The sequence below is a fragment of the Hibiscus syriacus genome, unplaced genomic scaffold (assembly GCF_006381635.1).
Source record: "Hibiscus syriacus cultivar Baekdansim isolate YM2019G1 unplaced genomic scaffold, ASM638163v2 tig00112230_pilon, whole genome shotgun sequence".
Lineage (NCBI taxonomy): Eukaryota > Viridiplantae > Streptophyta > Magnoliopsida > Malvales > Malvaceae > Hibiscus > Hibiscus syriacus.
In genome coordinates this window covers 2,169,589-2,185,219 of record NW_024063275.1, presented here as the reverse complement: position 1 = coordinate 2,185,219, position 15,631 = coordinate 2,169,589, and the positions used below count along the sequence as shown (strand labels likewise).

The following is a 15,631-nucleotide window of genomic DNA, read 5'->3' as shown; positions in this document are numbered from 1 at the left end:
TTTATATTTGTATCTCTATGTTACATGTATATATTATGTATAATTTTTGTATTTTTTATTTTTAATTGTCTAATAATTTAGAATTTAGAATTTAGAATTTTATATTTTATGATTTTTTATTTGTTTAATTTTTAATTGTTGTTTTAGTAATTTAATTTTTTATTTTTAATATTTCTATATTTCAAATTTAAAATAATTTTTATATTTTAAAAAATTAAATAAATCTCTGAACTTTCTAAAAAGATTAATTTGACCATTGAATTCAACTCAAAATTGGTTTAACCTTTCTTCTAAGTCATTGTCTACTATAAATCATCACATCAATGTCATAGAAACTACATAATCACTGTAAATTGCTACATCAAATATCGTTATAATCATATTTAATTATATTAATCGAGATATCAAACTAATATATTTTACTTAATTTAAGAGCCATACTAAGTATGAAAAATTCAAGAAGCATATTAATTTTAAAAAAAAGTACATTGATTATTATCTATATAAGTTGGATAATCACTCACTCACAAACTTTCTGCGGCAGTTACTAACACTCTTAGATAATTTTCAAATTTTTTCGTTCGACAACGGTGGTCTTCTCCGGCCATCGATGTTTTTGGACTCTCGGTGCAATTTTTTATTTGGTTTTCTTGTCGATTTTTTATTTTACCTGAATACATGATTGTTGGTTTCCCGATGCATGGTTCCTCTGTTCGTTTGTTCAAGACGGTTCGTTGATTATCGCATAAAGGTGCCGAATGAGATTGTTGTTAGGGGGAGATCATTTTTTTCGTTGGTAATTTTTGTGGTTCTTCAAGTTTCTCTCCTCTATGTTTAATGCTCGGAGCTATTTGTGTGTTCAATTTTTGTACGTCGTTGCTTCACTAATTAATGGTTTTGTTTGTAGGCTATCTCTAAGCGATCATTGTTATATGTTATTTTCAATAGCCACGACTATATTTGTTCAGTCGGTATTTAACAAGACGTTTGTTGATACGGCTTCGATAAATGAATATCTGATTATTTCAATATATATATAAGTCGGATAAAAACAAACATGCATAATCTCAACCGTCGATAGAAAATCCTAAAATATAACCGTACGATCTAGGGCTTCCTTCCAAAAGCATCCATGTTTATACATTGTCTTCTCCAACTCAAACCATTTTACTCTACGCTTTGTCTCTCTTTGGTTTTTCCGTTAAATAGAGCGGAGAAGGTAAAACCCAAAGCCTGAAAACCTACAAAAATGGTTCAAAGACTCACTTATCGGACTCGCCATAGCTACGTTACCAAATCCAACCAACACCGTGTGGTTAAGACCCCTGGTAAGTCTGGAGGTTTATAGAATGATGCCGGTTTGTGTTCATCTAATTTTCAATTGAAATTTGTGATTTTTCTTTTTAATTTTGAAGGTGGGAAATTGGTTTATCAGACTACTAAGAAGAGAGCAAGTGGGCCTAAGTGTCCTGTTGCTGGCAAAAGAATTCAGGGTGTAAGTACTTTTCTTTTCTGAATTGAATTCAGTTTTTATGTACGGTGGATTTTGATCTTATTGTTCGCTTGATCCAATTAGTATGTAATCTAGATACCTCTTTGCTTATAATGATGGAAGAAGTGACTATTGGTTTAGACTTTCTATCTTTTATATTCATTTTGTTGGATGCTTCATGATTTTATGTTCCAAATTAACATGCAAACTTTCTTACTTTTATTGTTAGTTTTAGATCCTTGTTTAAAATCTAAAACGGAGGTGTGATTCTGATAGTATAGTATCTCAAATTTGTTGTTCAGGAGTTTTAAACCTTAAGATGTGGTTGTTTTCATGAAATCATTTAGGAATTGGTAGTAACTTGTGATCATCATGGATTTAAGTTTGATGTGTTCTCTGTCTGAGCAGTGTTTATCGCCATCGCCGGTGTAATCAAAGCTATAACAGCCTACTGCTGTAAATATATGTTGTAACATTGTATTATGGATCCCATTGTAGCATTTCACTTGGAAGCTGTTTATGAAATATGACACTTTTGATGCCCATGTTTTCTGCATATTAAGTTCAAATGTAAAACCTTTTTGACCAAAAAAGAGATATGGAATACTCTTTTAGATTTAATCATTTTATGTTTACTTTCTCAACTAGGGTCTTACTGAACGTTTGGTTGATTAGACTCGAAGTTGTGAAGTTTTTTGAGGTGGTTCTTATGTTTCTCTCACATGGGTTCACTGCAGATTCCTCACTTGAGACCTGCTGAATAGAAGAGGTCTAGATTGCCAAGGAACCGCCGTACTGTGAATCGTGCTTATGGTGGTGTTTTATCGGGAAGTGCTGTCAGAGAGAGGTATAAAATATAAACTCTTGCATTGCTTATTTGCTGTTACATGATAATGAATGCTAGCTTGTTGGTTTTCATTGATGCAAAATCTGATTGTTTTCTTTCCATCTTTCAAAGGATAATTCGAGCCTTCTTAGTCGAAGAGCAGAAGATTGTGAAGAAAGTTCTGAAGATCCAAAAGTCCAAGGAAAAACAAGCTTTGAAGAGCTAAGAATTTAGCCGTCGAATCTTTGGTGAAGGTAATTTGGTTATTAGTGCGGTGATGATGAAATATTGAACTGAATTTCTGCATTTTTTTTTTATTTTGAAATAAATACTTTGATTATTTTGCTACTTGTTTAATTTGATGACAAATCAATTTGGCCGGTTATTGCCTTAAGGATGATCTTGTTTATTTGTTTCTTTTTTATAATTTTCATAGGCCATTTAAAGCATAATATCAATCAAAATTATCCCTAAAGGTTTCGGGTTCGAGCATTTGTGTATTTAGAGTGTGTACAGGTTCGAGCATTTGTGTATGTAGAGTGTGTATACATTGTCATTGGTTAAAAAAAATTCTGAACATATACAACCGATCATTTAAGATTATTAGAAACAAGAGTAATATCAATCAAAATTGTTTCCAATTTTCGTCTTTATCGTACTTGTCACTGGTTACTAACTGTTTTCCTGTCACTATGGGGAAAAAAACACTGCAAATCCCTAAATAGAGTACTTCCATTGTTTTCTTTTTTTCACATGTTATACAGTGATTTAGCCTATGAAGATGGGGTTTCAATAATATCTTCACAAAATCTGCGAATTTGATTAAGAGATGCTATATGAATTTCATTATGATAGTAAAATTCTCATTTTATTCGAATCCCATGGAGAAAGAGAGAGTTGATCTTATTCTACGATTACTCTAATATATAATATCTAATTCTGTAAAATTTTAATATTTTTAAAAAACACATGATTAACACGCCGTATAATCTTATGCTGTCACGTCTTAATATCATTAATAAAATCTTATGTTGCCACATCTTTATATCTTTAAAAAGGTATCAAAATAGTGGATGCAAATAAAGTTTAAGTTCTTCTTTGCAGCAAAAACTATTTAAGTACTAATTTAAGAGAAAATCAATTCGAGCGTAAAAATTATGTAAATACCAATTTAAGAGAAAGATCAACTTAAGAGCAAAAATATCAAAAGTTCTGTTAGTACATTTGAGAGAAATTTCATATACCAAATGTATATTTAAGCCTTAAATATATTTGACAATTACTGCGTATGAAAATTTCTGTTTATATATAGCATTTGTCTGTAAGTAGTGGAAGTTCCAGTCGGAAAGTTGAGGTGAATCCCATGGCATATTAGGCTTCCATGAATCAAACACATTTGGCTACATGCTAAAAGGAAATCCCATTGATCGGATAGTCCTCCGATGGTTCTCGTCAAGGCCTTCATTCGAGGTCCTCACCGTGCCTTGCAACTCTTGCGGCAAGCTTATTGACAAGCAATCGAGATGCTGTTGTTGCCCTTCAATATCGGTCCGTACTCCCGATATTGTTCGTAACTTCACCGGCAACCATCATCATCGCCTGTGGCCTCAATAGCATAGACAAAGCATCGACCGAAAACGTGAAGTTGTTGTGAAGTTCTCCATTGGGAACCGGCAACGGAGATGGTCTCCATTGTTGTGCATGTTGCAGTTCATTTTTTCTGCAATAAATGTTGTCCGAATTGAACTGATTGCGAGGGTAACAATTGTGGAGTATATCAGATGATAAGGAGGGTATCAAAGTACGAGAAAGAGCTCTCTGAGCAATGGAATTGATCTTTCTGAATATCCTACAAATAGCCCATGAATCCTGTAATGAAAACAAGCCAAATGTTAGACGGTTACTAAAAAAAAAACATTAATGGAGTCGGTGATTATCATTTACATTAGCAGAAAGGATTTTGTCCGAGAGTGAAGGCAGTCTAAATTCATGCATCATCCAATCTGTTTTAATCCCTTTGGCAGCTCTTCCTCGATAGAACACTAGGGACTTCTTTAAACCAATACATTTGGTGCCATCGGAAGTGTAAATAGGCCTATCAGTTCCGGTCGCCTTCCAAAATTCGTCTCTTGTTACTCTGTTAGGCCTCGCACTGTTTCGGTATTTACGGTCTCTAGGACAGTAGAAATACCACTCTTTCTCGCCGGATGCTGCTAGCCCTGAGAAAATGGAACCAGAAAGTGTATCCTGAATGAGTATTACATAGTCTACTCCAAGTATTAAATCACGTCATAACATCCATAATATTTGCAATCTCGACACAGTAACTGTAACTTAGTACTATGAGTGTAGTAAGAGAGTAAAGAAATGATGAAAACTCACTTCGGAGATCCCAGGGTTCATATTTGTAAATGTCAAGTTGCTTGATGAGCTCAATGGGTAATGATTTCTGCTGTATCTTGTTCTTGAGGTAAAATCCGACGAGCTCTTCATCTGTCGGATGAAATCAGAAACCAGGCAACATCTCATCTTCAACCTTATCGATCTTCGACTCACCATCCATTTTATAAGGACCCAACAAAGTTGATGAAGTTGGTATAAAATTAAGATTACAATCTACAACTTAAAATTAAAATTTTAAAAGTTTGTCCCTCTAGCATAAAATCTGCATCGGTATGCAAAAGTTGAAGAACCCAACCCTTTAATGGATTCTAAGGGAGATGAGTTTGGCGAAAACTTGAGGTTAAAGACTGGGTTTTAATGGAAACTCAAGTCAAAGTTGATGGGATATGAAGCTCGTTTAAATCCAATTCAACGGCTTGAATTTGACTGTAAAATCAACTTTTTTGTTTTTTGAAGATCAAATTGTTTTCATACACTCAATTTCAATTCATGGGAAGCTTTTTTGTCTTTTCTCCTTGAACAAATAAAATGACAAAGCAACCTTCTAATATTTTACCTTGAAATTAGTCTCAATTTGCTTTAATAGTTTTTTTCCCTTCTAGAAATGACAATTGGTGTGCGTTCAAAATTGGTCAAAATCTTTCAATCTAAGCAATATTCGTTCTTTCTTTTCAATGTAAATATTCCTGGAAGGATTGTTTAAGTGAAAAATAATTCCATAAACATAATCATTATAATAAAATGAAAATCATCAAATAGTATTATTTAAAAAAAAATACTTGTAGTTCTATTAAAAAATACTTGACGTGAACCAAGCGATCTCACTGATTAAGGGTTCCATTATTAAAAATGTCAAAAATATGAGTGTTCATTATTAAATGGTTGAGAGTCTTAGAACATATATTATCTTATATTACCTTATATATATATATATATAAGTACTTTATTTTATTTGCAAAGGAGGCATATTCTAAAAATTAAAAAAAATGAGAGAATAGATTAGGTGTTGATATTTGAATTTTGAAATAATTGGATGTTCCCAATTAAAAGTAATTAGGTAAATAAACTGAATTTTTACAATTATTGTTTTTTTGGATAAATGTGATTTTATTTATCCGAACGCAGCACGAAAACATACATCACAACCTCAACCCAACAACAGAACAACAAACAACAAACAACAAACAACAAACAACAAACAACAACCCTATACAAATAATCCTATGCCACCCGCAATTTATTACAAAGATGACAATTGATTACAATTATTATTATTTTAAAATATATATTTTCTTTTTATGACAATTGATTAAACTACTTTAAAATATTTTATACCAACAATACGTGGGCTTCATGTAGGGGTCTTCATGGCTAGGCAGGTTTATACATATGATTAATATATTTCAGCCTAAATTATTTATTGGTATCTCATTCTATATTTTTTTTATGCCGGTCACTTGATTAATTTTTTAAATTATATTTAACATTATATTTTATTTTTATTTTAGTATCTTATTTTAAATTTAACGTTTTTTTTAATATTTTTACAGGGTTGAATTTGACATCGCCTCGACTGATCAAGATGACGCTCATTTGTTATCTCGTTGATCTTCTTTGCTTCCATCGAATTGGATTTGGATATGTATCTTATGATCGCAGATAATTATCTCGTGATGCTTGGCTCTGATTTATGTTTTGTCGGTGGTCTTTCAGTAATTTAAATCTTCTATTGTGGTTGGTTTGCCGTAGCAGTTAGATCTATTCGTATTTACATGTTGTTCGAGTTTTCTGGATGAGATTTTCATCTTTTCCTTGTATGGTTCTGCTATGATCTTAAGTGGCTAGTTTCTTAATGATTATAGAAGATTTTCTCAATTATGTATCTGATTTACGATTTTTATCGTAAAAATTATTGTAATTTTGGATTTTTTCTTATTTATTAATAAAATTAGATGTTTTTTTTAAAATAATTGAATTTTGTACTATGCGTCTGTTGTCAATAAATTTAATAAAAATTAAAATATATACAACCTCATAATCACTTTATACTTAATAAAAAAAAGTGTCGCATCAATGTAATATTTACAAATTTAATAAATAATCGACATTGTTGTAGTCATACATTAAAATTGAATTCCTTCAATTTTTAATTAAATTTCACCAATTTTTTATATTTATAATTACGCCATTAATCTTTATAAATTCATAAAATTTTATTAACCCTCTTTTTCCATTTCTATTATTTATTCATTCAATTTTGAATTAAATCTAATCGTTTTTTCTCTTTTTTCAAATCTCATTCTTCAATTTATCAAATATTCTTTAAATTTTATTTCTTCAATCTAAATCTAACAATAAAATAATATACAATTCTTTTTATTTATTTATTATTCAAAATCAAGCTATATATCATACATGCATTCAATTTTTTTATATTTATTCTTTTTGAATTGTATTTAAGGTATTTTCTTATTAATAAAAAATAAGGTATTTTCTTAATAAAATAATAAAAATAATATATTTTCACAAAATTTAATCATTTTCTATGATTTATTTATGTAATGTTAAATTAATTGTTCAAAGTAATGAAATATACTTTCACTTTATAAATGCATATTTTTGAGTTTTCGCTCAGGGCTCTGAAAATGTCTAAGACAGACTCTGCTTTGATAAAATACATATACAATTTTCAAATATGTAGACAATTCTTTAGAAGTAATGTAGCAATTCAAATTTCATTAATGCTCAATGTTCCAAATACATATCTAATTTTGCAGAAGAAATACCAATCGTAGAAAGATTAAGGGGTTGTTTGTTTACTTCAGAATGATTAAGTGCTGAATGATTCAGAGGCTCTGTATGAATTAGCTCTGAATGTGACATGCTGTTTGATAATGGTTCTGAATCATTCAGAATGTACTTCTGTGCTAAATCATTTAGCATTGTTTTGCTGAATCAGTCAGCACTGAATCATTCAGATGTGAGAAACAAACAGTCTGAATGCTAAACGGTTCAACATTCAGCGCTGAATAGTTTCATTCAGAGCCAAACAAACAACCCCTAACACTATGAAATGGAAACAAAGTATAAACAACATACATAAAGATAAGAGATAGTTGGGGAGACATGCATTATGGTATTTATTCAGTAGCTACAAGAGAGTGAACTTTAGTGTTGTTTTCAACTTCATCAAAGTGATTGAAAGGCATTATCAGCCAACATAAGGGCAACTAACCAGAAGAGGGCTGTATCAAGGGACACAAACGCACCACAACCTAGGAGTCCAATCTTAGCAGTGGGGCATTGTGTGCTCAGATTTTCATGAACATTGAGACTCAAGTGAACATGCTCTGTGATCGTCCGCCACAACAGCAGACTCGCCGCTAGGCCTCCTCCTGTAAACCTGACCCATAACCATATCAAATATGTGTATCTTAATAAGGGTGTCTACAGGGACAGTGTCAGGATCAATTATTGGGAGGGACAAGGTACTTAATTTCAAAATAACAAGGTATTTAATCTAAAAATTGGGGGAAATCCAATTTTATTTAAATTTAAACTGATAAGAATCTAAAATACTATTAAACCAATAATTTTGAGAGGGACAGGAACAGGCCCGACCCAATACATGTGCCAGATGGGCCTTGGCCCAGGGCAACATATATTTGAGGGGCATCAGTTTATAAGCACATATATACAATATATATATATTTGACCCAAAAAATTAGCCTAAAATCCAGTGAAGCAAGCTGCCAGCACCACACACCAACTCAAGCCATCCTTGCCGTAATCACCAAATCTACAAGCAGTAACCCAAATCATCAAAATTCAATATCTACTAAATCATCCCCAAAGTCAAAGAAGAAAAATCAACCTAAACCCTTAAATTTTCGAGATTTTACTTCGCCAAATAACGAAGAAAAATCAACAAGAGGACAAGCAAGATTCGGTGGAAAAAATAGAAAAAGGGAACTATTTCGAGCACAAAAAAGGGGAAGAAATAGGATTTGAAAAAACCATTCAAGAAAAGGACCATTAGCAAGCGAAATACACGAAAATGGAGTGAGCAAAGGCAACCATTCGATTAAAAATCGTCATCCTATTTGAAACACTTGTAACAGAGAGGGTAGGGTTAATTATTTACAGAGGTATGAATTTTCCTTAAACAATACCATGCAACCATTTTCTGTTTTTTATTGTTCTTGAATCAAAATAAAAAAGTAAAATAAGGTTAGATGTTTACTGAGGTTATTTGAGTCATCGGAGTCCAAGACCGAAGCTTTGGATTTCTTTCGAGAGGCTGGCCTCAGGGCTTTCGATCTGGAAAGACAAAGTGAGTGGAGAGAAGAGAGAGGGTCGAGCGGCTAAGGGTTCTTTGCGTGAGTGGAGTTTAGGGTGTAAATTAATCTGTGACTCACCTTTACATGGCAATAGAGGACACGTTTTGTCTGGTAATACGACAATGGTAGCATGGAATTAGACACCTACTCATCTCCATGATTCATTGGTCATTTTGATTTTAGGTTTTGAACATTGCAATTTCCATGCTATTTTCCTTGGTTTACGATGTTCTTGCCCCTAACAAACCACACATTTCTCCTCTTATTTTATCCTTTTCACAACTTTAATTATTATTATCTTTTATCAATGGTCAATTCCCCCTTTATGTTCATTTCTTTTGTATATTTTGTTTCTCTAAGGTTTAATTCTGTTTTCGGTCCTTGTACTTTTGCATATATAAATTTTCTATTATAGGGAGGTCATTATCTTTACCGATTCTGAATTTTATCTATAATTTTAGGGTCTATGTTAAGAGTTCATAACTGGATCTTTCAATAATATCATTTCGTTTTAATTCAGACCCTTAAGTAATAACATTGTTTGAATTTTGATTGTGTAGTAGCAAACTTAGTTTGATGAAGAAAAAAAAACAGTGGCTAAATATTTTTGTTCAAGACATTTTTTTAGAGTGATTGCTATTAATTATTTTGATTTCATCATTAATTTTCCAGATCAATTGATTGTGAGAAAGAACAAGTCAATAACATTAACTTTGGTTACCGGCCAGGTTGTATCTTTCCCTACTAATATATTTGTTTTATTGTTTACATGCTTCTATATTTGTTTTATTGATTACTTTTAAATATGTTACCTCGAAAACAACCATCGGGTGCCCAAAATAGAAAACGAAAAAAACAAGAACAAGAAATGGCTAATTCTTTACATAGGTCTTTAGATAGATTTATTGTTAGACCGGTTAAACCTTCTAATAATCCGATTGAAAATTCCAATGATTCACCTAATACTTCTAATAATCCTATTGTAAATTTATGGGCACAAAATTATTATTTCGCCCAGGGCATTAAAATTCATTGAACCGGCCCTGGACAGGAACTCCCCATTTCGTATATAATTTCGTCCGGTGTCCATAATTATACGTAAGTGACTTTCATATGGGATATAAATGAAATAATCATAATATATTGAGGAGCAGAGTCATTTGTTGGGTGCAAGGGATTGTAGGTCTCCAAAATTTTTAGTAAAATAATATTTTAAGTTATTTTAGTTTAAATATTAATCAAATAAAGCATTTGTTCCTCCTGATGGCTTTATTTATCTACTTAATAGGAATATATTGAGTGACCTCTTAGTGGTAAACAGGGAGTATTGTTCTTCCTAGAGGTTTCACATTCAAACAACTATATCTTTATATGTGTTTTCAATAGACTAAGAAAATATATGAACATAATATATTGTAATCATCCTAAACTATTCTTTTGTCCCATGTTTGATCTTAATTCCATTCGTAAACACATCTATATAGAATTCAAAACAAAAATAAATCTAAAGCAAATTCACACAAGACTCAAACTCAAGACATCAAAACTTGGAATAATTCCTAATAACCATTTTCACATTATTAAAGCAAATAATTGAATAACAAACCATGGACTAAAACGCAAAGGGATAGAAGTGCTTACAAGGCAATGCTTAAAAAGACGAAGAAAGCAGTTCTCTGGAAGAGAACAGTTTTTCCTTCATAAAGGTAAAACAGTGACAAATAGCCGGCAAGAGAAGTACGAGAAACGAAACCGACATGTAACCGAGAGCCACGTACGGAGGGATCCGACGGATACTTGTATACAACCACGTCTTTTCCGGGAATTGGGGTTCCGGTCTCCTGCTTCTTGTTCTCGGCAATGACTCCGAAGATGAAAGATAAGACACCGAGGCCAGCAACGACGAGGGCCGCTTTCTTGATGGTCACAGCCATGATCGATCTTGATTACACCATGATCTGATGAATCAAGAAGAAAACAGATGAGCAGTTATATTATATACATATAAGAAGTTCAATGTTGTAAAAAAAATAGGGGTCAATGATACCCAAAATATAGGGAGTTAAGATAACAACGTACTAATCGATTTGCAATTCTTGAATCTCTTTCTCCTACTTTGTCGCCATTAATAGAATCTTGGAGGATTATTTTATTTCAATGTAAATCTGTTTTAGAGTAGCAGTATTTCATTTAAAACACAAGCACATATACTTGGAGGACTTATATTTAAAAGTCTTCCATCATATTTCCATATGAAATCAGAAAAAAAGGAATTTCACAGCAGCCTATTAATTTATTTAATTACAAGATTAATGGAATAAATCAATGTGATTTTGAAATTCATGATTTAGATCCCAAGACGGTGTTTCAAGAGTGGAAGCAAGAAAGGAAACAACCAAAATACATATATAAATTATTTCAACTGTTTCAAATAACTTATGGGCACAATGATTGTGTTTACACCATATCCATAATTAAGCAATGCACACATTGACCTTCTGAACTACCTATGTTTCTCAATTTTTAAAAATTAGAGGTAAGATGCGAGTCAAATCAGAATGGTATCAATTTTATTTTTGTAAGTTGTATAAATTTTTAAATTTTGAGTCGTATCATGGTAAAATTTTAGAGTGTCATATCATCGCCCACTTAACCATGTTATGAAAAGGTTAATGTATTTGATGAAATGAAATACAATCAGAAAATAATACAAGATAAAATAAATTCGAGAATTATTATAGTATGAAAGTAAAAGTTCAAGGGCCAAACATATAATTAAGTTTTGTATTTTACTTTAAACAGTTGATAATAAAAGATGAAATTTGATGATGCCCAAAATTAAAAGACCAAAAGGCTCACTTTTGTACAAATTGAGCAGCCCATTATAATCCCTAAAACGCCCAAAATTAGGGTTTAGGGTTTCCCTAATTTATAATAATATCGCTTTGCTTCCTTTCTCTTCCTTACCTCGGTTTCTCCCTTTTCTCCCAGCTGTATTTGACGAGGAGCCGGCGCAACCACGGTTCACGTCAGTTTTTACCGCAATTGTAAGTTAAATCTCTTGCACCTTTTCCTCGCTGTTTTAAGCTTGATCTGTTGTTTCAACTGAGTTAGTATTGTTCGATTAAAGTTTTTGTCCTTCCAATTTACTTATTTTTTAGTCCTTGTAAGTGAGTTTCTGTATTTAGCTTTTATGATTCCTTTTAATCGTATTTCGGTTAATAATGGAACTGGATTTATTTAGTTTAGTGTAGCTCCGAACGTTAGAAATAATCTTAAAGCTCGGGCTTTTTCTGTAGATTTAGTTTTTTTTTTTTACTTTTTGATATGTATGCTAAATGCTGGCTTAGTTATTTCGAACACATTTTTGCAAATAAAGATTCCAACTTTTAGGTCCCGGGTTTGAATCTTGGAAGCAGCAGGGTATTATTGGTTGATTAGTTTTATGATAATTTTGGATCCTAATAGTGAAATATTTGCAAATAAATATTTTGTTTTATATTATTCAATTAATGTGTGGTTGTAGATGGGAAGACCTTTAAGAAGCCACGACGTCTTTATGAGAAGGAACGATTGGGATGCTGAGTTGAGGCTTGTAGGAGAGTATGGGCTTCGATGTAAGAGGGAGTTCTGGAGGGTTCAATATGCTTTGAGCCGTATCCGTAATGCTGCTAGGGACCTTCTCACTCTTGATGAGAAGAACCCTCATATTATTTTTGAATGTGAAGCACTTCTTCGTAGGATGAACAGGTAGGGGCTTTTGGATGAGAGCCAGAACAAGCTCGATTATGTCTTGGCTTTGGCCGTTGAGAACTTCCTTGAGCGTCGCTTGCAAACACTTGTGTTCAAGTCTGGTACGGCCAAGTCGATTCACCATGCTCATGTGTGGACAGACAAAGGCATATCGGGTAGTGTTTTCCTCTCATTATACAGTGTATGTTTTCATATCATGCTGCTCAAGTGAAAATGTTACATATACTTTTAAATGAATTCAAATGTCAAAGTTGGTAGTCCAAATGTGTATTAATTTTGTTTAATTCCTTTGTGTTTATTTGTCTGTCTGTCTGCTGTCTTTTGTAATGTGCTCAGAAGTGATAACTGATAGTTTCAAAGGGTGTTGTTAGTTTGTCTGATCGTATGAGTTTTCTTCAATGTCTCAAATGCTGGCCTGCTTTCAAGAAGCTATATGTTTTCATGACATAAACTTGGTAAACAATCTACTCATGAAGAATTAGTGTGTTTGACTGCAACTGGTTTTCAGCCAAATTTCCTATCTGATTGCTGATATGCTAACGTGGCTTCTGATTTGCAAGTTATTGGAATTTATTGCCTTCTTTGCTATTCCTCTTTACAATTTCTTGTTGAACAGTTTTGTATTTGTTAAGCCTAGGTGTCTAATCGACCCGAGTACTAGCTTTAAGAAGTGAGAGTTGACTTGAAATTTGAGATTGAAGCATGGCTCAAGTTTGATTTCACTTTGAGTTGAAGGCCAATTAAGATGTTATAAATGCTCTGGATGGTATACGCTGATGTTTGCTATGCACTTGATAGGGTTGGAGGCAAGTTGTGAACATCCCATCCTTCATGGTGAGCGTTGACTCAAAAACATATTGATTTCTCTCTCACAAGTCCATTTGGAGGTAGCCGTCCCGGAAGAGTGAAGAGAAAGAACCAGAGAGCAGCTGCAGGAAGGCTGCTGGTGGAGATGGTGATGAGGAAGACGAGGAGTAAAACATAGGCAATCCTATCACCACTAGAAACTCTTTAAAAGCCCTTTTGTTTGTAACCTCCATTGTTATAGACATGATTTTGAGTTTTGTTTCCTGAACTTTATTTGTAGCGCACCGAGATATGTTTTGCGTTTACTATTGTTGGTTTTCTTGGATTCAAAGTTAATTAAGTGTGCTGGTTTCTTGCATATACCATTGGGTTTATTTTTAAAGCGAGGGACTAATCGTATTAAAATGATTCAAACTAATAGATTACAGTGACACCAGAGTTTCTTTGCCATTCACAAATGTCTCCATCGGCATCGTGGTTGTTCCTCAGCAGTTGAGCCATAAGCCTGAGTTGCAGTTGCCTCATTCCATGCATCCGAAGGGTGGACTGCATCCCAAAACACATACCGACTTCGGTCCTCACAAGGCTTTGAACCAGGAACGCAAAGGCTGCCATAACTCCCTATTTTGCAGAAGCTAACATTTGCCACTGTAAACCCTGGAAACAGAGAAGCAACACTTACAATTTTTCTTTCTATAAATGAATGAATCTGTTCTCTTTTGCTGATATTTACCCAGGGAGTTTGCAAAGCTTGTTCCAGAAGGATTTAAATGTGTAAATTTAGCGTCGGTTAAATTGCTATTCAGTTCATTAACAAGTGATAGAAGCCTTCTGTTAAAGAGATGAGCAGCTCTGTTTAATTTCTCCACGCAGACAGCCATTTGTTCCATACGATGTGCTTGCACTTGGAGTACACCCTATGGAACCGATTCCGAATAGTGCAAGCATCCTTGCCCCATTATTGTACAGAATCTGGAGAGAAGAAAATGAAATAAAAACATAAAACAACAAGTTTGAGTATAACAATCCAAGCACGTTATGTTTTACAACCTTTATTTGGCGTGAATATTGTTGAATAAGATATGCAGCGTATTGGTGTGGGGTGAACAGGCGACTGGTGTTGTAGTATTGTGGCATGAAATAGTTGTTAATGTAGTCATTGCTGCCGATTTGAACCGCATATATGCATTTTCTTAGAAGCTTTGAAGCTGAACATTCCCGCAACATCTCTGCCATTGTTGAGATTATGGTTTGGTGGTTGCTTAACTGCTTGTTCATGCTTATTCGATCACCCTGCAATTCAAAAAACACGTCCATTTTCAATGATTGTGTAAATGCTGCACATACAAGCAGATAATTATTACCACTTGTTGTCCAGATTCATTGAGAATCCCAGCAGATCCAGATGCATAATTCACGCCCTTGAGAATATCTTGGCCTCTTGAAGTGGCAAAAGGAGGAATAAATTCTTCGAAATCCAGTAGTTGAACTGTCATTTTCCATATCAATACAAAGAGATAGCTACCACCAAAAAAAATAGTGGTACATATTTTTTTATACAGGGAAATAGGAAAAAAAGTGCAAACCAATGATATCCTGCATGGTTCGGCCATTAGTAAACCTTCCGGTTGGTCCTTTAGGAAAATCGATCCCGTAAGGCGAATGCCGACGTCGGATAACGAGTCTCCAAATATGAAGTAGCAGGGCACCTGAGGTTCTGCGTTTGACAGTATCAACAAGAAAACAAGCAGAAGCAGCCACAATGGCTGATGCTTAGTCGACCCGAGAATTGTAGCCATTGGGGAGGACAATAACACGAAAATGAAGCAGAAACTTGGGGAAATATGAAGGAAGCGAGAGACAGGAAGGTTAGGTTGAGCCCAACACTTTGACCCGTACAAGTCAATAGTAGCAACAATGCAATAATTATATTACAATATATGTCTAACTAGGGATGGGCATAAGTCGGGTTGGGTCGGGTTTTTGGTCCACCTGACCCGATCCAAGGAC

General features: G+C 33.5%; 1 protein-coding gene and 4 pseudogenes across 1 annotated transcript; 2 read left to right on the top strand and 3 right to left on the bottom strand.

Annotated features, from left to right (window-relative positions):
- Positions 1-1,178: 1,178 nt before the first annotated feature.
- On the top strand, positions 1,179-2,643 carry LOC120176140 (annotated as a pseudogene).
- A 1,035-nt stretch (positions 2,644-3,678) lies between these two features.
- Positions 3,679-4,881, bottom strand: LOC120176139 (annotated as a pseudogene).
- Positions 4,882-7,907: 3,026 nt separating this feature from the next.
- Positions 7,908-11,049, bottom strand: LOC120176157. Its single transcript, XM_039182648.1, has 2 exons — positions 10,703-11,049; positions 7,908-8,124 (listed from the first exon to the last, which is right to left on the bottom strand). Exons 1-2 carry the CDS (start codon positions 10,993-10,995, stop codon positions 7,911-7,913), a joined length of 507 nt encoding a protein of 168 aa, XP_039038579.1. The 5' UTR covers positions 10,996-11,049; the 3' UTR covers positions 7,908-7,910.
- A 553-nt stretch (positions 11,050-11,602) lies between these two features.
- On the top strand, positions 11,603-13,897 carry LOC120176178 (annotated as a pseudogene).
- Positions 13,898-14,072: 175 nt separating this feature from the next.
- LOC120176177 lies at positions 14,073-15,420 on the bottom strand (annotated as a pseudogene).
- Between the last annotated feature and the right edge of the window lie 211 nt (positions 15,421-15,631).

Bases quoted from the DNA above. Each gene is read 5' to 3' on its own strand.
- LOC120176157 (XM_039182648.1), bottom strand. From the start codon at position 10,995: ATGGCTGTGACCATCAAGAAAGCGGCCCTCGTCGTTGCTGGCCTCGGT. The intron at 8,125-10,702 runs GTAAGCACTTCT...GTTATGGGTCAG, and splicing joins GTCTTTTTAAGCATTGCCTT to GTTTACAGGAGGAGGCCTAG.